Below are 20,933 nucleotides of genomic sequence, written 5' to 3' on the forward strand. Positions count from 1 at the left end.
AGGATGCAGACTATTAACAGCCTTGGCAAAGAACCCTACTTTACCAACACTGTAATGGTGTTTAGAGCAGCATTTCAGATAGTTTTCTAGCTAACAGCCTGCTTTCATGTGCATATTCCCAGAACAGCAGAGGATTGTAGTCCCTAGGATGTTAAGGACTAGAGTTGCAAAATACCAATTAATAAATAAATGGAAAATTACCAAGACCACTGCAAAAGGATGTCCAACTTGAAGTATATGCAATAGTTATCTTTTAAGTACAGTACAACCATCTTATAGGTGAAGTTTGAATTCTCTAGAATACGGTTTGAGAGAGCATTCCTTTATTAGCTGGCAATAACATGTCATTGTTTCCACATCCGGAACAGCAGTTTTAACTTAACATTTTGGAATGAAAACACAAAAATAAATTGGGGTTCTTTCACATAATACCCCATACGCATGTGAGGTCATCTCGGATACCAGATACTAAGAAAAGAACATTTCTATCCCAAGAAATTTAGTTACTGTGGATATCTTAGCCTTGTTGATCTTTAATGATCTACTGATAATTGGTATACTTGTTATTTGAGCAGCAACTCACAAAACAATTAAGTCAGTGTAGTCAAGATTTAAGGCAATTTAGTGCCATGAATTTTCAGCGTAGGTGATATGCAGCAGACTGTTAGACCCTCTGAAGGCTATCAGCGGACCACAGCCTAAGCCTCAACAACCCTTTCGTGAAATTGTTCGGCATTAACACAAAAATACAGAGGAGAATGAGCCAAAAAGTCAGCCTTGAAAAGTTCAGATGGGCTTTTTTTCACCCGACAAACTGTACTGTGCACAACTGCCGTGTACAACACAACACTTGCATGTAGCTAAACTATGCAACTCAGATTCCCACCCCCCATAGATAATGAAGCAAACAAAAATATGCAATTAGAAAGAAAACTGTAATCCAAAATGGTAACCAAGAATCTTGAGTCTGGCCTACTGGGGCTGCAATTCTGTAACCAGTTACATTGTGTTCAAGGCCCAACAGATTTCAGTGGTACTTAAGTACATGTAATTTGACACAATATCACACCATTAGCACAAAACTCATCAGCATAACTAAAAGTGTGGTGCAGTAAGTCCATTTGTCTTACTGAACAATATTCAAAAATGGGATAAGAGTTCTGCAAATTTTTGCACCTACCGCTTCAGATAGGAAAAAAAAAAGCCCAGATACTTTGTCATTAAAACAAAACATAAATCTGAACATTCCTTACAATCTTCTAGAGAAAACAGTCTTGTGGATAGTAATGCACATTCAGACAAAGGACACCTAATACCTCTGCACTGCATTCCTTCCTATTATTAATGCTGCATCTAAAGAGACATTTTCAGTAATTTGCAAGCATTTGGAATACCGTAGTATTAGAAAAATGTTCCCAAACTCTGCAACCATGAACACCATGCTAATTATAAATGCTTCCATGGCAGATTAAATGTCCAAGTGTGGTATGTCACTTTGTTGCATATTACCTTTAGTTAAATAATACAGAAAACATTTCTATGCAGTTAGCAGGCGCCAGACATGAGCTTTACTCTGGAATGAGAATATTCAGTTTTGCTCTTACCTAGAAACTATCCCACAGGTGAGGGAACATAGCATAACTAGGTGCTGAGTTATATAACAAAGGAGATAGCGGATCAAAGTATTTTCATGATCTAAATCAAACTGAGAACTCAAGTATGGACACTAAGTTAGAAAACAAAGGCCCTCTTCAGTATACAACCATCGCCACTAATGAAAACAAGACGTAGTCTTAATATAAAAACTGCAATTTAATACATCTCACAAAAAGCTTGGTCTCTCAAGTACCCGATGCATTAAAAGAGGTCCACGTCGTGAGTGTGATCAATTTCAATAGCATCTTCAGGATCCAGTTTCATTTCTCCGTGTCCTTCTTGCAAGTCATCCAGTGAAGCCAATGCCTCATTTGTATCACTAGCAAAAGTCTCTCTCGAGGCATCATCATATTCTTGAAGGTTGAGCCCTTTAATAGCTTTCTTCATCTTTTTCCCCAGGACTTGAATTCTCCTCTTCTTTGCTGCTTTCTTGTTCTCATACTCCTTCTGGTTTTCAATATAGAAGATTTCCTTCAAAGAGAATGTTAACACTCCATGAAGTGCTGAGGAATAATAGGCAATGTCACCTTTCAGAAACCACCACTTTCCTTCGCTAACCTTTAAACTAGAGATGAAAGCTAACTGTATGACAAAAAGAACAAAAATCTCTTTTGAAGGATGCCATATCCTTTCAAATGCTGCTACAGAATATTTGAAAATTAAGACTTCAGTTCCCTAAAGTGAGAGAGGTGCTCTATTTTAAACAGCTGCAAGTCTGCCTGCCCAGAATACAGAAAGGGCTGTTTCTGAAGCCCATCACCGCTACAGTCATTTGTTACATATTTTGCAGTTAGAAGGAAGATTTCAATTTTATGATTTCACTGATTTACTAATAGACTAGAAAAAACACAGGGAATGATTTTTTGAAGTATGAAAAATGTTAGGGGGTATTTTTTTACTGTAATGTTCTTTGAAGAGCAAACCTTCAGAGATACAGTTGTAAGCTACAGATGCTGAGACTGCTAAAAAGGCCTGAGGCCATCTTGTCTGTGAGTCCTTTAAGACCCGTTCCCTACCCCTGCAGATTTTTTTGTACCTAGCCTGGAAAGGTGGGGCCCAGACTGACTCCAGCTACAAAAGCTGAGGCTGCTGAACAAACTCCTGGGCTGGGGGGTTGTTTAAGGCGGGGGGGGGGGAGTTGTTCGATGGGAGGGAATGGTTGTTACTCTTCTTGTATCTAAATAATGATGATAATAATGAAGATGATAATAATAATAACAACAACAACATTATTATTATTCCGCCCATCTGAGTGGGTTGCCCCAACCACTCCGGGTGGCTTCCAACACATATAAAAACATAATATAACATCAAACATTAAAAACTTCTCCATACAGGGATGCCTTCAGGTCTCTTCTAAATGTCAAATAGTTGTTTATTTCCTTGACGTATTGATGGGAGGGTATTCCACAGGGCGGGCGCCACTACTGAGAAGGCCCTCTGCCTGGTTCTCTGTAACCTCACCTCTAGCAACGAGGGAACCAGCAGAAGACCCTTAGAGCTGGACCTCAGTATTCGGGATGAATGATGTGGGTGGAGGCTGTTTAGGGCTTTAAAGGTCTGCACCAACACTTTGAACTGTGCTCAGAAAACATACTTTTAGTAAAAATATTAAAAATGGGATCTTTAAAGAACAGCTGGCTTAACCAGATGTCCATTTTCTACTTTAGAAGATGTATAAATTGAAATCAGAAGTCAGCAAGAAGAGATATACTTTAAAACATTCTCATTTAACATATGCTTTTCAAAGTAATCTAAAAATGTGCTGTTTTTAAATGGTTTACATATATTATGTTATTTACCTTGATTTGTTCTCCAGTTACACTAGGTGTGTTTTTCAGCAAGTTTAAATAAACTCCTCCCGGTGTTCTTCTTCTAGTGCCATTCTGCATAATGGAAAAAGAAAACTTTCTAAAGCTTTCTATAGACATAATAGCTGCAATCCTATACCCTGTTCAACTCAATAGGACTTGCTGCTGTAAATATGCTGTTCCTCAAAAACTCAAAATATTTATAAGAAGTTGTGCACAGAACCCTTGGAGCAAAGATTATGTCAAAAAAATTTTTAAACAGGGCTCTATATTTGTTAAAAGATTAAGTATGTAGGCTGAAAAAGCAATTATTTCCTACCACTATGAAAAGACCTCCATTTTGTTCCACTTCAGCTGTTTCCATCAGTAGTTCAATAGATTTTTTCTTCCCAATGATTTTCACAACCCGTACGATCAGATCCTTCTTTGGCTCACAAAGCCTAAAAGGAGAAGGGAAATTCTATGAAAACTGGAAACCCTTGCATTTTGTAACCTGCTTGAATGACAAAACATATTTATGAACAAATGTACCCACTGTTACAAGTTTAGCACTATCTGACATTTGCCTAGCATTGCTGTAGTGAAGGCTTGCTGTGCTGAGTTTTCGGAGGAAGGGTGGAATATATTTGAATTGGTAATATTTTTAAAAACTGAATTGTCAGCCTGTACTTTCTACATTTAATTTCCCTTGACCTTACTGCTTACCATCACTTACTCCCCCAATTTTACACACACTCCACCCTAAGGATAACTTTCCAGGCAGGTGGTACTGCAACCCAAAATTATCTTTAGTCCTTTGAATATGGTTTAAGAATGTTTTCAGTTATTGGGAATTACAGACAGACACCTATTTTAACTGGGTATTACCAGCTATCAAATTATGAGGGTAAAGAATGGTCCAATGATAATTATATGGTCTAGTGGAACTTTTTACCTTGAAACTTTAATTTTATAAAGTCTCATTCTCTGGAGCCTAAAAGCATAGGATGCACAATGGCTAATTTGCTCCAAATTCCACATGGGACAGCTGTGCCCTCTGCAACAACTGCAAACCAGGCAAACAGAAAGACTCCATCGTCCACAGCACCCGTTGGCCTCATAAGTATCTTCTAAAAGGGGGGGGGGGACCTTCATGTTCTCTTCCTGACAAAGTACAAAACCGCAAAATTTTACAACTGTATCTGTCCAAGGCCACAGTGGGAAACCAGAAGCACACAGCCGATAAACCAGAATTAAAAAGATAATGCCATTAAAACCTTTACACATGCGCAGACCCAATAATCTTGACAGACAAACTGTAATTCTGTTTGTTCACATTACTGTTGGTTCCTATTGATATAACTTCATGCTTTTCTCCAGTTAACCACCGCCCTGGTAATTTCACAAACCCCATGCAATTGTCTAGGACACAGATTTGGTCTAAAGAGGAGAAAACGGGATAGTACCAAAATGGGTCCAACGTGCACTCCTAACGTCTCACAGTGATTTTTTAGTTGCGTCTAAGTAAATCAAGATATATTTCAAGCATATTCTATGGCTGTGCAGCGGAGGGTGCCACACAATTCATGTGAACAGCACACATTTTCAGGGTGAGTCTAAACAGCTGAATTTTATCAGAGTCCTGAGGTTTCTGTATAGTGCAGTGGGGTTGTACCAAGTACCATATTTTTTGCTCTATAAGATGCACCAGACCACAAGACACACCTAGTTTTTGGAGGAGGAAAACAAGAAAAAATATATTCTGAATCTCAGAAGCCAGAACAGCAAGAGGGATCACTACGCAGTGAAAGCAGCAATCCCTCTTGCTGTTCTGGCTTCTGGGATAGCTGTGCAGCCTGCATTCGCTCCATAAGACCCACACACATTTCCCTTTACCTTTTAGAAGGGAAAAAGTTAGTCTTAAAGAGCAAAAAATATGGTAATTCTTGGACGGCTATATAAACCTGTAATATTTTGACTGAATACCTGGGTGACTAGCAGACTTCATGCAAATAAACATTATGAACTGGGGTTCTGGTTTGGGGAAGGGCTGTAGAATCTGCTTAGTATGCAGAGGTTCCCAGATTCAACTTTACTCACAAGATCAAGTTATTCAGTCAGTTTTAGGTAGAAGCCAAAGCATTTGTCTGTCCAGTCACCATGAATTGAAACAGAAACCTCAGAACTCTGATTTCACGCAATGACTAAAACCGCTGGCAGGTGAGAGCAGCCAAACTGTCTCAGTCACAGAAACTGCTTACAAGGGTACCTGCATATTTTGCTAAATACTTGGTTTCTTTTTAAACGGAATCTCAAGGATCTGGTATCCCTGAGCCAATGAAAGCATGGCACTGGTGGGTTGGTCACCCTGTAATAGCTTTTCTTTAGTACCATTATTTTTTAAAAAATAAAATAAATACCCAATGCCCCTCAAGTTTTGTTATTGTGTAAGGTGACATTTATTGAAAATCTGACGAAGGTGTATTAAAAGATCAAAATCTTACCGGTAGGCAATTTCATCTGCCACTTTTTCCTCAGGATCATCCTCAGTAATTTCATACCTCCCTTTGTAATTCATTTCTTGTCTTTCACCCAATCTGTCCTTAACAGGCCGTTTCCGTTTCAAGAGGCCTTGTCCAATTTCCTCCTCCTCTTCCTCCTTTGGCAATGTCTTTTTGTCATCCTGCATATATTCATCTAACTCTTTGTCTAATGCTTCAGCCACTTCTGGCTCAGATTCTTTCATCAGCTTTTTCGCCAACAAGTAATTGTAAGTCTCTGATGCCCGGCTCCTATCAATGCTTCCCTCCATCCCTAGAATCCCAAGTTCTGAGGCCACCGCGTCTTGGTTCTGCTCCTGAAGCACTGCACCCCAGATGTTGTTGATCTTTTTACCCCCTGCAGTAATCTGTTTCTGAGGGATCGGGCCAAAATTGAAAGGCTCTGGTTTAGGGGGAGGAAGATTCGAACATTTCTGTCGCTTCCTCTTCCACAGACAGCTGTCTTCATCTGAATCTGAGAAGCTCTCGTCACTGGAGTCCAAACTTTTGGTTGTGCGGTAAGGGACACTTGGTGCACAGGGGGGAATGCCAGTTGGAAAAGATCTGGCTGAGTTGATATCGTGCTGTTTCTGAAATGGAAAAAGGAAAGCAAGACAGATGTTTGCTGTCGTTGTTTAAAAAAAGAAACATTTTATTGTGCACTAATTCGCCGCCCTATAGGGGATTTTTTTGGGTGCAAAACTTCCCAAGGCAAACTAGAGTGTACTCCGCCTCCTCTTTCATCATTTTACTTTTGACACTTGCATGCTGCTATGTTTCTCTGGGAAGCTTACAACAAATTAAGTAAAGTAAGTTCAAAACAAAACCAAAAGCTACATAAATGCAAACACAAAACTCACTGCACCCCCAAAATCAAAACAAAGATTTAAAACTCTATTATCCACAAGAAGACAGGAACTAGAGCAGGAAAGGCTTGAGGTCCTCAAACAGGATACAGTTTTTCAGGAGAGTAAAAAAAAGGGGGAGAACACCCATCTGTCCAGGTCCCCGCTGACATAGGATCTGAGCCCATCTCTCTCCTCTCAGTCTGACCATAGGCAAATCGGAAGCAGGGAGGTGCCAAGATCCAATTTAGAGCCTCTGGCACTCAGCTTCTTGCTCATTTTCTCCAAGCTCCTCATGTGTATCAGCATGCCAAATAAGAATGAATCGCTAGAAAACTGTGATCAAGACTCAAGGCAAAACTCAGTTCCCGTTCTCTCTCACACACACAACCTCTTTAACCTTTAAGCGACGGTACTCCAATTTGAACTGAACAGGTATTGAATTTCAAAGTGACTTACAGTATTGAATAGAGAATCAGCTTTCGCCCCATCCTATCCAACTGGTCAGTTAAAACGTTATAAACTTCTGAGTACCATTCTAAGGGCGCGAGAACAGCCCTGCTAGATCAGGCCAGCCTGATCTAATCCAGCCTCCTGTTCTCATAGATAGATGCTCTTGAGAAACTGGCAATCAGGATCTGAGCACAAGAGCACTCTACCAGGCTGCAGTTTACTGGTGTTCAGGCGCAATACTACCTCCAACAGTAGAGAGAGAACACAACCATCCTGTTTAGTGGCCATTGCTAGTCTTCTCCTCCATGAATCTTGTCTCAGCTTCTTTTTAAAACTAAGCTGATGGCACTGGAACCCTGTGGGAGCGATTTCCATAGCTCAAATATGCCCTGAAGAATTACTTTATTTCACCTGATTCTTCTTGCATTCAGCTACATTGGATGACCATGTCATACCTTGGGTTGAATGTGCTTCAGGTTGAGCGCTTTCAGGTTGCGCTCTGCAGCAACCCCGAAATAACAGAGCACATTACTTTCGGGTTTCGCCGCTCGTGCAGACGCTCAAAATGATGTCACGTGCATGCGCGGAAGCGGCAAAACGCGACCCGCGCAGTCGCATCTTACGTTCCATTCAGGATGCGAACGGGGCTCCGGAACGGATCCCATTCGCATCCCAAGGTACCACTGTACTATGAAAGAGAGAAATGTTTCTCTATCCACTGTCTCAATCCAGCAACATCTGAGGACTCAAGGGTCACGCACACTGGGTTAGAACATTTTTGCTGCTCTTGCACACTTCTAGGCACTTTTATTTGGAAGGAATCCACCTTTGAATCACTGGAACTTTCATTCAAAGAAATATGTTCATTGACTGCCCTGTAATTGGCTTTGGCAAGTTAGGCCTTAATCTAACCTTTTTCATGACATAGCTTTCAGGTTAAAATACCACACTGATTTGTGGCCTTCTCTTTGAAGCTCAAATAAATTTGCCCACCACCAAGCTTCCAAGTACCTAAGGAGGCTGAAAACCACAGTGGATTGGTTTAAATCATCAAGGGGGAAATGGGCCAATTGAAAAAACTGATTTAAAATGGGAAATTAATGCATTTCCAGGGAAAGTGAGCATATCAAGTGGTTGCTGCATGATTAGAACAAATTGGCTGGAAAGTATTTAGAGTCTTACAAAACCCAGAAGCATACAGTAATGTGAACCTTACCCTCTGCATGCACTGCAGAATCTTATCTGCTGAACAAGAAACAAATTTCTGTTTAGCTCTCTGACTACACATGCAAGGACACAAAGTATAATTACTTTCTTGAATGTTAAGCTTTCGATTCCACAAACTATTATTTGCAACTAGGATCAAATTAGTAACAAGTCTTGCTTCCATCCACAGCAGAAGTTGGCTACCCCAAGCCTGCTTGTGGCCAGATATAAGGCATGACCCTAGCCATAGAGTATGGTGCAGAAAGCATTATTCCTATGCTGTAGGCACACTTGTAAGGAACGCGGGTGGCGCTGTGGGTTAAACCACAGAGCCTAGGGCTTGCCGATCAGAAGGTTGGCGGTTCGAATCCCCGCAATGGGGTGAGCTCCCGTTGCTCGGTCCCTGCTCCTGCCAACCTAGCAGTTCGAAAGCACATCAAAGTGCAAGTAGATAAATAGGTACCGCTCCGGCGGGAAGGTAAACGGCGTTTCCGTGCGCTGCTCTGGTTCGCCAGAAGCGGCTTAGTCATGCTGGCCACATGACCCGGAAGCTGTATGCTGGCTCCCTCGGCCAATAAAGCGAGATGAGTGCCGCAACCCCAGAGTCAGTCACGACTGGACCTAACGGTCCCTTTACCTTTACCTTAAGGCACACTTGTCACCCAATCACATAGCATGGGTATGCACAGATGCTTTCTTGGCAACTCTTATTTCTCTTTGTGACAGCTTGCACAAAAGCACAGGATTTGTGTAGAGTCACAGGGGGAAGAATACCGGGGTCAATGAGGCTCCTGACCCCTCTTACTGGCTTTGCCCCTGCCCTGTGCTGATATGTGGGTCCCAACTATTTTCCTCTTGGTGAAATGCTGCTCTCAACTTCTGCATTTATTTTATCAAATTTCTTTTTTTTATTTTATTTTTTAATCTTTATTTATACAATAACAAAAAAACACACAAAAAACACAAATACAAAATTACACACAAATTACAAAAATAACCATAGACACATAATTTTCTTGGCAAACAATAAAACATCTATTGGTCTTAACACTAAAGACCCAACTTCCCGTCTATTCCATATTTCAAATTCATATTACTTATTGCCAATACACATTTTCATAATTAAACTTATTCTCAATAAATCTAATTTCTTCTATCTACCTAGCAACTATTACTGAAGTTCCTCGAATGCTGCAACAGAATTTAAACTACTATATTTATTTTTCAGATATTCTTTAAAAACCTCCCATTTAGAAACAAATTCCTGTTTTGATTTATTCTTTATCTTTTCTGATAAACCATCTAATTCGGCATATTCTGTCAGCTTTTGGATCCAATCTTGTATAGAGGGGATTTCATTACTCTTCCATTTTGCTGCGATCAAAACTCTTGCTCCCGCCGTCGCATATAAAAAGATACCCTTCCTCTTTTGTGGAATATCCAAATCTGTTATATTTATCAAATTTCAAATGCTTAATAATTTTACTTTTATCTAAAAACCACACACCTGTTTTGATGCACCCTATTGAAAATTCACAGCCCAGATTCCTGAATGACAATACAGTCTTACGTAAAGAATGTATGTCTTGTCTCTTTCTGACAGCTGAAGGAGCTTCAGAAACTTAGCTATTGCCATGTATCATCTGGAAGGTTTACAGATAAACACAGCATATATATATTTCACCTATTAGATATACTATGAGATTTATACATATATTGCACATTTGCTGTTTATTTGGTTCACTTCAGCAACAGAAGGCTGCTTTCAGACTATCTTGGTCACATAATGAAATATTTAACTGTGTTGTGTTTGAAGGATATCTGATAGTGTGACCAGCACATTTCAGCAGAGCCTAAATTCTTGAGTTCTACTGCTACTCAAGGCCTCAGTGTCACAGTCAGATTTTAGGGGAAATGTTGAAAGCTCAAACAAGAGAAGCACCCCATTTTTGTTATCACAGAGCATTACCCAGTGTTGTTTTACAAAAACCTAGCATAGATACATGCATAGAGACTAAAAAGACAAATATAAAAAGCAACCAAAGTGAGCACATATTACATTTTTAAACGATTAAGTGAGGAACCTGTGGTCCTCCAGATGTTGTTAGACTACAACTCCCATCAACCTGATCATTCACGGTAATAACTGTGGCTGATGGGAGTTGCAGTCCAACAATATTCCTGCGTGCAAACATGTTAGCTTTCTAACAAGTAGAAGGGCAGAATGAAAGACTAGGAGAGGTAGAATAATACATCACTGACTCCACTTTAGCCACCAGCCCAAAAACTATCAGTGTTATGATCTGCTTACAGCAAGTTGCCCTTGCAAAGTGTAAACATGCATGTGGCTATTTGAAAGGCCCACACTGACCTGACTTTCTAAGCAGAAGAATTTTCAGTTTAGCTACTGCAGTCAAGGTCTGCTTTGTAATAACAGTCCTCAGCAAGTCTGGCACCACATTTCCACTGGGCTAGCTCTGCCTACAGCAGAACTGGGTCAAAATTTTGGTGGGAGAAAGGAAAATTGCTAACATTCACAAAAGGTTCAAGTAATAGGTCTTTCAAGTGCAGCCAATTGAGCTTTGATGGGCTTGGGCACAGCCCTCTAGGTGCAGGCAGTAGTCAGCTACATCATCTGGCGCAGGAATGTATGGCCTTTGTGGTGCAATCTAAAAACACCCATACCCTGACGCCCCAGCATGTGTATAGAGGTTCATTCACCAAAGCCCAGCAGCAGCTGGTTTCCACAAATGGGTGTGGGAAGAAATGGCCATGGGTCCAAAAATGTTATCAGTCCTCCTCCAGCCTCTGCCCATCCCCAGGTACTAGGACCACTTCCCATAGCCAGAAATGTAGGAATACTATGCTCAGATTTATAAGCGCCATCTCCCACATGTGGCATAAAGTATACATCCATAAGTAAACACGCCAATTTCTACAATCCTTCCACCCCTTTCTGAGGCTGAAAGCATGTAAAAACTGAGTACATGCCTACGGAACATGAAATGTATCTCACTGATTTCTACTGGATGTATAATATTTCTATGCTGAGCTTTGAAACAGCATGGATCTTCACAAAAAATAGCATTATCTTGTTAGTTTTGATAATTCTATGTAAAATATGTAAGAGTTCTACCACATTTTTTACTTAGCCATACCAGAGGTGATGGTAATATAATGATGAGTATCATTTGCTCTACAGAAACTAGCTGACAAGTCCAGAAGCTTGGAAAATGAATGATGCAGATTTCTATTTATTTTAGTTCCAAACACACGTCAGCTGACCAATTTGGCGTATGCTGAAAGCTTTGGTTGAATACCTTTCAGGAAAGTGAGTCTCCTCTACTTCATTACACCATTATTCTCTTTTCCTATCTAATGATAGACAAAAGCAGCACAGCCCTAAACATACAAGCCAAACTTTGATACAGAGGTAGTTTGAACGCACTGTTTGAAATCTCTTTTAGGATCTGTATACAGCACCCCACATCTCTATTAGCACAAGGAGAATTTGGTGGCAATCTTGTTAAGAACAGTTAATGCAGACAAACACTAATTATAATAGTTTGTTTTAAGTTAGAAAGCCAAACATTGTTTTAAGTTAGAAAGCCAAACATTGTTTTAAGTTAGAAAACCAAACATTGTTTTACGTTAGAAAGCCAGGTCAATGTGGCCCTCAAAACAGCCACACACAGAGTTGTTCCTTTCAAGTACAAACTGCCGTGAGCAAATCAAGAAGGCTTGGTCTGGGGGGGAAATTAAGACCATGTCTGCTTCCATATATTGTTAGAGAGCCATCACTGTCTAGTGCCAATTGTCCCCAAAACAGACGTCCATACATCGGTCCACAGAGGCCTAGTCTGGCAACCACAGGTTCCCCTGCTTCTGCTGAAGCCTGAAAGAAACATTATATTGTTGCCAACAGAATAGGATGCAGAGTGTGCTTGGTTGCAGGAGATTTGTGTGGCGGCAGCCCATGGCAGTTCCCCTGATTTACAAATGTTCACGCAGGCCCCCAAAATTTGGAGACTCCTGGTCTACTAGAGACAACTAGATATGGATCAAGGAGAAATGAGCCCAAGGTGGTTCTGCCCGGCTTGGAGAGGGAGGTGCGAGGCTCAGGTGAATCCAAGATCCGTCCTGCCACCTTCCCAATGCCCATCCAGCTTTCGGAAGGAGCCAAGAGGGATCCCATCCGAGCCCTGGCACCTCCTTCCCAAAGCCTGGGAAACTCCTGACCGGCTTAGGGAGGGAGGCGCGAGGCTCACACACACAACATCAGGATATCACATGCATGACGTTGCCCCACCCCCCTCGCAACCTGGCACCTCTGGCCCGCAACTGCTCCTCCATGGAAAATTTCACTGCACACGTTGTTGCACCCTCGGTTTAAGGCAGGCACCCCCAACCTTCAGCCCTCCAGATGTATTGGACTACAATTCCCATCATCCTTGACCACTGGTCCTATTAGCTAGGGATCATAGGTGCCATTTAAGGTGCTGTTTGGCACCCCCAGGTTCCCCATCTCCTGTTTCTAGGCGTTGCTTGTGCATGGGAAAACGGGCCGGACCCCAGGATCTCCCCGCGGGCACCTCCAGATGGTGGTGACGTCAGGCGCCATCCCGCCAGCGGGCCGGGGCTAAATGCGCCTGGCGAATTTCGAACGCCACCGACGGGGCTCCGACGAACGTTTACCGGGAGCAGCATCTCTTGTCCTGTGCGGCCGCCGCGGAGGCGAAAGCGAAACGCCGCGGGGAAGGCCGCAAGCCGGGGCCGTCCCTTCGCTGCTTCGCCACGGCTTTTTCCTCAGGAAAGAGAGCGCGAAGGTGCTCTGGGCCTCCGCCGCCCAGGCGGACCCGAGCCACCGGAGAAAGAAGCGGTCGCCGCCGGGCAGCGGCCTCACCTGCGAGGGGCTCCTGGCGGAGGCGGACATTTCGCAGTCGGAGTCCGAGATCTCCCCGTCCTCCTCCATCCCGCGAGCCTCCAGCGCCATCTTTCCCGGCTCCTCAGCCAGCGCGGGAGGAGCGCGCGGGAAAAGGCCCGGCCTCAGCCGAGTCAGGACTACGGCGCCCACAATGCCTTGCGCCGGGAGGGGCGGCAAACGGCGGGACCAGCCTTCCGAGAGGCATGCCGGGACTTGTAGTCCGAGCCTTGCCGCTTTCGTCGCTGTGGGAAAGACTACGCCGCCTGACCTGAGAGGGGGAGTGGCAGGGGGGAAAGCAATAGAGACTACGCGCGTACTTTCGTAAAGCAAGGAAATGTTTAATAAATATTATATAATTAAAAACAAAGACACTGGAACAAGAAAGAGAAATGCCTCCAGTGAGAGATGTTAAAAAAAGAATGTGTCCAGTTGGATCTAACTATACAGCATACCCTCCAACATTTCTCCGATGAAAATAGGGACGTCCTATTCTATTATTGTTGCTGTTAGTTTTTTATTATTATAACAATAAACGTGGCTGGGTTGCCGCAGCCACTCTGGGAGGCTTCCAACATATATAAAAACATAATTAACATTTTAAAAACTTCCTTATCCAAGGCTGCCTTCAGATGTCTTCTAAAGGTTGTGTGGTTACTTATCTCCTTGGCTCAGGGGTCACATAACTTAACACCCTCTAATATTTCTTCTATTATTATTATTATTATTATTATTATTATTATTATTATTATTATTATTATTATTAATGTGGCTGTGTTGCCCCCAGCCACTCTGGGCAGCTTCTCACATATATAAAAACATAATAAAACAAACCTTTTAAAAGCTTCCCTATCCAAGGCTGCCTTCAGATATCTTCTAAAGGTCATAGGTAAAGCTAAAGGTACCCCTGCCCGTACAGGCCAGTCTTGACAGACTCTGGGGTTGTGCGCCCATCTCACTCAAGCGGCCGGGGGCCAGCGCTGTCCGGAGACACTTCCAGGTCACGTGGCCAGCGTGACAAGCTGCATCTGGCGAGCCAGCGCAGCACACGGAACGCCGTTTACCTTCCCGCTGGTAAGCGGTCCCTATTTATCTACTTGCACCCGGGGGTGCTTTCAAACTGCTAGGTTGGCAGGCGCTGGGACCAAACAACGGGAGCGCACCCCGATGCGGGGATTCGAACTGCCGACCTTTCGATCGGTAAGTCCTAGGTGCTGAGGCTTTAACCCACAGCGCCACCCACGTCCCATTCTAAAGGTCATATAGTTACTTATTTCCTTGGCTCGGGGGTCACAAAATTCCATAGCCTACATCATTTCTCCGATGAAAATAGGGATGTCCTATTCTATAATCATCATCATCATCATCTGCACATCTGGCTGGATTGCCCCAGCCACTCTGGGCAGCCTCCAACATATATAAAAACATAATAAAACATTAAACTTCCCTATACAGGGCTGCCTTCAGATATCTTCTAAAGGTTGTCTAGTTACTTGTCTCCTTGGCTTGGGGGTTGTTGTTGCATAACTCCATGGCTTCCCACATTTCTCCCATAAAAATAGGGCTGTCCTATTCTGTTGTTGTTGTTGTTGTTGTTGTTACACTCTGCACATCTGACTGGGTTGCCCCAGCCACTGGGCAGTTTCCAACATATATAAAACATAAGAAAACATCCAGCATTTCCCCAATGAAAATAGAGACATCCTATTCTATTATTATTATTCTCCGCACATCTGAATGGGTTGCCCCAGCCACTGGGCAGCTTCCAAAATATATAAAAACATAATAAAACATTAAACCTTTAAAAACTTCCCCTAGAAAGGCTGCCTTCAGATGTCTTCCAAAGGTTGTCTAGTTACTCATTTCCTTGGCTCAGGAGTCACAAAATTCCATAGCCTCCAACATTTTTCCGATACAGATAGGGTCATCCTATTCTATTATTATTATTATTATTATTATTATTATTATTATTATTATATTCCGCACATCTGACTGGGTTGCCCAAGCCACCCTGGGCAGCTTCCAACATATATAAAAACATGATAAAATTTTAAACATTAAACTTCTCTATCCTAAGCTGCCTTCAGATGTCTTCCAAAGGTTGTCCAGTTACTCATCTCCTTGGCTTGGCGGTCATGTAACTCCATAGCCTGCGACATTTCCCCAATGAAAACAGGGACATCCTAAGCATGGGTGTCCCCTAAATCAATACAAATCAATACAAATCTGAGGTTCTGCCCCTCCCCAACAAAAGCCAGCCACCCCCAACAAAAATCTTGGCTCCGCCCATGGTCCTAAGGAAATGTGGGACATCCCAGGATCCAATTAGAAACTGGGGCGGTTTCTCTAAATCCAGGGCTGTCTCTGGAAAATAGGGGCACTTGGAGGGTCTGGGATCTGTAGCTTTTACCAGAGGCCCAGGGGGTAGGGGTGGCAGGGGGCTGTTGTCCTCCCAATCAAGTAAATAAATTAAAAAAATACTTAACTAAAAGTAAAACTAAAAAAGTAAAACTTAAACTCTTTTGGGGGAGGTGTTATTGGGTTGTTATTTTTATTTTAATTATATATATTGTGGTTTTTATGTTAATCTTTTCTGTGAACAGCCCTGAGACCTCTGGGCAGAATATAAATTCAAATTAATAATAATAATAATCAGAATAATCAGAATATTTGAAATTGAAATGTGCTACGCTTACTTATTGTGCCAAGAAAAACTGCATTGGGAAGAAAGGAGGAATTTGAGAAGGAAGTGCTGACAAGGTTTTCAGCAGATCCAAGGAAACTTGCTTTAGATAAAAAGGTTCTTTGCGATTTTGCAAAATATACCCATTAACAGCATGAACAGTACTCCCCGGTGTTAATCTTTTTTATTTAACTTCCTGGTTTTCAAGCGGCTGAAGGTTTTGACAGATTTTTCTGAGTGCTTGGGGGAGCCTTCAGATTTCTCCGTTAACAGGGTCAAAAGAAAGCAATTTAAAACAACCGTTGTTTTAAACGTATCGCCTAAAACAGTGGATTCGGAGAGAGAAGGCTTGTCTAATATTGCAGTTTTGCATTGAGGCTTGTTCTCTATTCCCAATTGGAAAAATGTAAGGACTTGGTACAGTTTTGCCATGTGACTATCACAGCTCAAGGCCTAGACAGAAGAAAGGTTGTGCATGCTTATGGAAATCATCCAGGTACTTTTCATTTTCTCATTTATCTCTGTCTTTTCCCTCATGTTATAGCTAGAAGCTTAATTGAGCAGGATTTCTTGCCCCACAGTTACATGGTGTAGAAAAATTACTGCTCATTTCTATTTGTTGAATGATTTGCCTTTGTAGTGATTTAAATCCCAGTCCATAAACAGCCTTAAAAATATACATGTCTATGAGCTTCAGAACATAGGTAGACCACATTTCCCAAGTGAATGTGCAACCATTTCTGTGATTCCCCCCCCCCCCCCTATTCCACCTGCATTACAAGCCAGGATCAGGACCAAGGTATGTAGCACTGAGCAAAGGGGAAAGCGGCCTCTTTCTAGCTGAAAAACCAGATACCTCTCGGGGCACCTCTCAGACTTTATTGTCTCTTTGCCAGATGTCAGAGTCAGAACTTGTGAACAAAATCTCTCTGAAGTAGGGTCACCGGAGTTCATAATCTCTGTGAGGCTTCTTGTCAATTTCAAAGGCTTGTGCCTGGGCTGCTCGCCTTTCTAGGGGCTCATTGTGACAATGAATGGTATACCATGGCAGTTATGGCCACAAAAAACCCTTTTAATTAAGTGAAATCGGAAGCTGCTCTTTAAGTATATGTTCTTGCTTGATCTACTTCTGGGGCAGCTGAAGTTCCGACTGCATCAGAAACTGCACAACTTACAGCCAGCTGGAGCCTACTTGATGTTAGGAACTAAATTAACCTTTTAGGAATAAGACTTGGTCTAAGGGTCACTAGAACGAAGTTCAAGAGATACAGTGCAGAATGAATATCTGAATGTAATGGATTTAAAATCTTTCAATTATTTAAACTTGTTTTCTTTGGAGATCAAAGGTAAAAATCCCCCCAAAAGAGGACATTATGGGGGGCAGGCTTTTGTTAGCGGGGTGCAAAACCTCAGTTAAAGGAGTATTTTTAATGCTTTTCAATAATTTTTGAGGATTGGCTATGCCCATGGGTTGGCCAGCCACCTGTCAGAGATGCTTTAGTTAAGAGTCATACATTGCAGGGGTTTGGACTAGATCACCCTTGGGGTCCCAACTCTACGTCTCTATGCACAGAAAGCATTACATGTCGGTCTGTGCCAAGAAGTAGCAGCAACTAACAGTGGCGTAGCGTGGGTTGTCAGCACCCGGGGCAAGGCAAGTAATTTGCGCCCCCTAACCCGTGGATTTGCGCCCCCTAACCCGTGGATTTGCGCCCCCTAACCCATGGATTTGCCCTAACCCCCAGATGTTGCACCCGGTGCGGCCGGCCCCCCCTGCACCCCCCACGCTACGCCACTGGCAACTAAACCACACAGAGCAAGGCTGCAGACATGCGCTCAGTAAGCGGGCACAGATCCCTGCAACTGACTTAGCCCAGAGTCCCCATGGGCCATACTGTATTTCGGATGCCGTATTTCAAACAGTGAATATCCAGACAGATAAACTACTTTTTTTTTCATAGCTGTTGAACTTTTTTTGCAAAATAAAAATAGAAAAAAGAGTTTTGCCATATATCTGGATTTTGCTGGACATTTAAGCGATTTCCACCCAGATGCTGTTTGCGATGGCTCAATACTGCCTATGCCCGGGAATTTCCGGATGTATGTATGTCAACCCTAAGTAATGCAACCAGGGAACAGAACTGGATAAATTGCATGAAAATGACAGTTGTGGATTGGAAATAGGGAAATGATTCCATCTCATGAGTTTTTTGGGGGCAAAAAAACCCAGGGTTTCTATATTTCGTAAAATTCCTGAATAAAATCTGTTTGAGGGGTTTTTTTGTGTGTGTTTTTTTAGGAAGACCACAAAATTGTTGAGCGTTTTTTTAATAGAAACCCACCAAAATGGTTGATTGTTTCTTTTGGGGAACAATCCCAAATTGTTGGGCTTTTTTGGAGGGAGAAACTTCCCTCCAAAAGAGTGATCTTTGCCATACCTCCTGCTTTCCCGGCCCAAATCCCCTCCTGATCCTCAGAAAACAGGGATTTTCCTGACTCGTGGCAAGCCTATCTTGGGAGTTCTTTCCCGGGAAAATCGGCTTGCCGCGCGCCCGGATTTCCCCGGACCCCTGCTACTAGAGACAGCTGTTCCGTGTTCGGGACATCCCGGACGCGTGGCAGCGCCCGGCGAGAGGGGCGTCGCCTTCCCTAGCGTCACCTGCGGGGACGAGGAAAGCTCCTGTTGCTCGCCTCGCCGCCGATTGGACGCGGCTCCGCCTGGTCCGTGGGCGGGGTGCCCTGCCGGCCAATCGCCGCTGTCGGAATGTGTTTTGGGGGCGTGGCGGATCTTCTCCCCCTCCGCAGCCTCCTGGCCGGCGCGCAGATGGCTCTGGGCGGCGCGATGCTGCGGACGACGCTCCGCCTCTGCACTCTGTCGCGACGCGTCCGCTCGGCCTCCGCCGCTTCCAGCGCCTCCATGTCGACGCTGCTGATCAGCCAAGGCCGCTACTCGTGGCTCCAGGAGCTGGGGCTTCGCGAGGAGAACGAGGGCGTCTACAATGGCTCCTGGGGAGGCCGAGGAGAGGTAGGCAGCCGCGGGCGGGAGCAAGCCTGAAAGTCACCGCAGCCAAATTTGGAGTCCAATCCGGATTTGCAGTTCTCCATGTGCTCCCGAGCATAGACATCTGACTTTAGCAGGGTTTCCCGAAACAGCTTTATTCCTATTATTTCTTTCATTTATATACATTGCAACCAACGCCTGATTTATGTATAAGCTAAACAAGCTATAGCTTAGGGCCCCACTCTCTTGGGGGCCCCCAAAAAAATTAAAGAAAAAAAATTAATATTAATATACTTAGTTGCATTTCAGTCCAACAATTACTTTGATAAAATACATGTTTTGCTATGTGTAAGGGGTTTTAGATACCTATTAGGTCCATAAACTACCATATAACATGTATTCAACACAAAAAGCAGCAACAATTTGTTGTTGACAAAGGACAGCTGGACATATAAAGGGCTCCATTACCTTCAGTAGCTTGGGGTCTCATCAAACCTAAATCCGGCCCTGATTGCAACAATGATTTAGCCATCATTGTAACATTATCATGCTAAAATAATTGTAAAATTATTGGCATATATAAAATTGAAAATCACGAATTTAAAAAATCCTCTCTTCTCATATCTAATATATTTTCAAAACTGCAGGTTTTTACGATGACCCTGCCAACGTCTTGATCTGTTTGCAGCTTGTTATTATTTAAACCTTTAAAAATAATTTTCATTTATATAAAAAGGTAAAGGTACCCCTGCCCGTACGGGCCAGTCTTGACAGACTCTAAGGTTGTGCGCCCATCTCACTCAAGAGGCCAGGGGCCAGCGCTGTCCGGAGACACTTCCGGGTCACGTGGCCAGCGTGACATCGCTGCTCTGGCGAGCCAGAGCCGCACACGGAAACACCGTTTACCTTCCCGCTAGTAAGCGGTCCCTATTTATCTACTTGCACCCGGGGGTGCTTTCGAACTGCTAGGTTGGCAGGCGCTGGGACCGAGCAACGGGAGCGCACCCCGCCGCGGGGATTCGAACCGCCGACCTTTCGATCGGCAAGCCCTAGGCGCTGAGGCTTTTACCCACAGCGCCACCCGCGTCCCTTTCATTTATATACATTGCAACAATTATTTAGCTATAATTGTAACATTTTTACTTCCGACTCCCTTCCCCATCTTTCTGCAGTCCCTTGGGTTTATTTTCATCCTTTCCTGCATGCTCCGAATTGTCTTATTCTTTTAATCCTCTCTTCTCATATCTATCTTATATATGTTTTCAAAACTGCAGGTTTTTACGATAATCCTGCCAATGTCTTGATCTGTTTGCAGCTCCCTCTCTATACTACAATTCCCATCATCCCTAACCTCTGGTCCTACTAGCTTGGCATGATGGGAGTTGTAGTCATCAAAAAGCAGCCGACTTTGGGAAACCCCGCTTTAGACGAAAGCTGAAAAGACAGTGAAGATTAGCTGGAAGCGAAATACAGTGATTTGTTGTGGTTAATCAACATGGGAGCGTTGGTAGCAAGTTAGCCCATGCTGGGGCATGTCTAACATGCCCCTGCGGTGCGCTTTATATTTGAAAAAGCCTTCATCCCAAGACAGCACAATGGTGCCACAATTGCATTTCCCGATAAATTGCAATTTCTGAAGTTCTGCGATGGCCAAGTCCGGCTACAACCAGGTTGCTTTTGGAAGTCGAAATGTCCTCAGGTTTATGATGTGGGATTTGTGCCCGTTCATATTCTGTGGAAAAGGAGCCTGCCTTTTAATGTGTAACCTTTCAGTGGTTTTGAAACACACTTGATTTTGTCTATCTTTTAACAAATATGTTGCCCTTTACCAGTTGCCA

At 43.2% G+C, this 20,933-nt stretch overlaps 2 protein-coding genes across 4 annotated transcripts in view; one reads left to right on the forward strand and one right to left on the reverse strand.

Moving 5' to 3' along the window:
• Nucleotides 1-306: 306 nt before the first annotated feature.
• Nucleotides 307-13,562, reverse strand: PHAX (phosphorylated adaptor for RNA export). 3 transcript variants are annotated; one of them, XM_028749524.2, is made up of 5 exons: nucleotides 13,394-13,560; nucleotides 5,951-6,576; nucleotides 3,787-3,907; nucleotides 3,459-3,542; nucleotides 307-2,127 (listed from the first exon to the last, which is right to left on the reverse strand). In XM_028749524.2, the coding sequence occupies exons 1-5, from the start codon at nucleotides 13,481-13,483 to the stop codon at nucleotides 1,858-1,860; spliced, it is 1,191 nt and encodes a 396-aa protein (XP_028605357.2). In that variant the 5' UTR covers nucleotides 13,484-13,560; the 3' UTR covers nucleotides 307-1,857. The 3 variants fall into 3 exon arrangements, with proteins under 3 accessions (XP_028605357.2, XP_028605359.2, XP_077792220.1); XM_028749526.2 differs by lacking the exon at nucleotides 13,394-13,560 and adding an exon at nucleotides 13,186-13,263; XM_077936094.1 differs by having other exon boundaries at nucleotides 2,022-2,159; nucleotides 13,394-13,562.
• Nucleotides 13,563-18,906: 5,344 nt separating this feature from the next.
• ALDH7A1 (aldehyde dehydrogenase 7 family member A1) overlaps nucleotides 18,907-20,933 on the forward strand; it is a 34,129-nt gene continuing 32,102 nt past the window's right edge. The window contains exon 1 of the mRNA XM_028749523.2: nucleotides 18,907-19,119. Coding sequence (XP_028605356.2) covers nucleotides 18,919-19,119 — 201 coding nt within the window. The 5' untranslated portion in view covers nucleotides 18,907-18,918. The remainder of the gene's footprint in view (nucleotides 19,120-20,933) is intronic.

This window comes from Podarcis muralis, chromosome 11 (assembly GCF_964188315.1).
Source record: "Podarcis muralis chromosome 11, rPodMur119.hap1.1, whole genome shotgun sequence".
NCBI lineage: Eukaryota > Metazoa > Chordata > Lepidosauria > Squamata > Lacertidae > Podarcis > Podarcis muralis.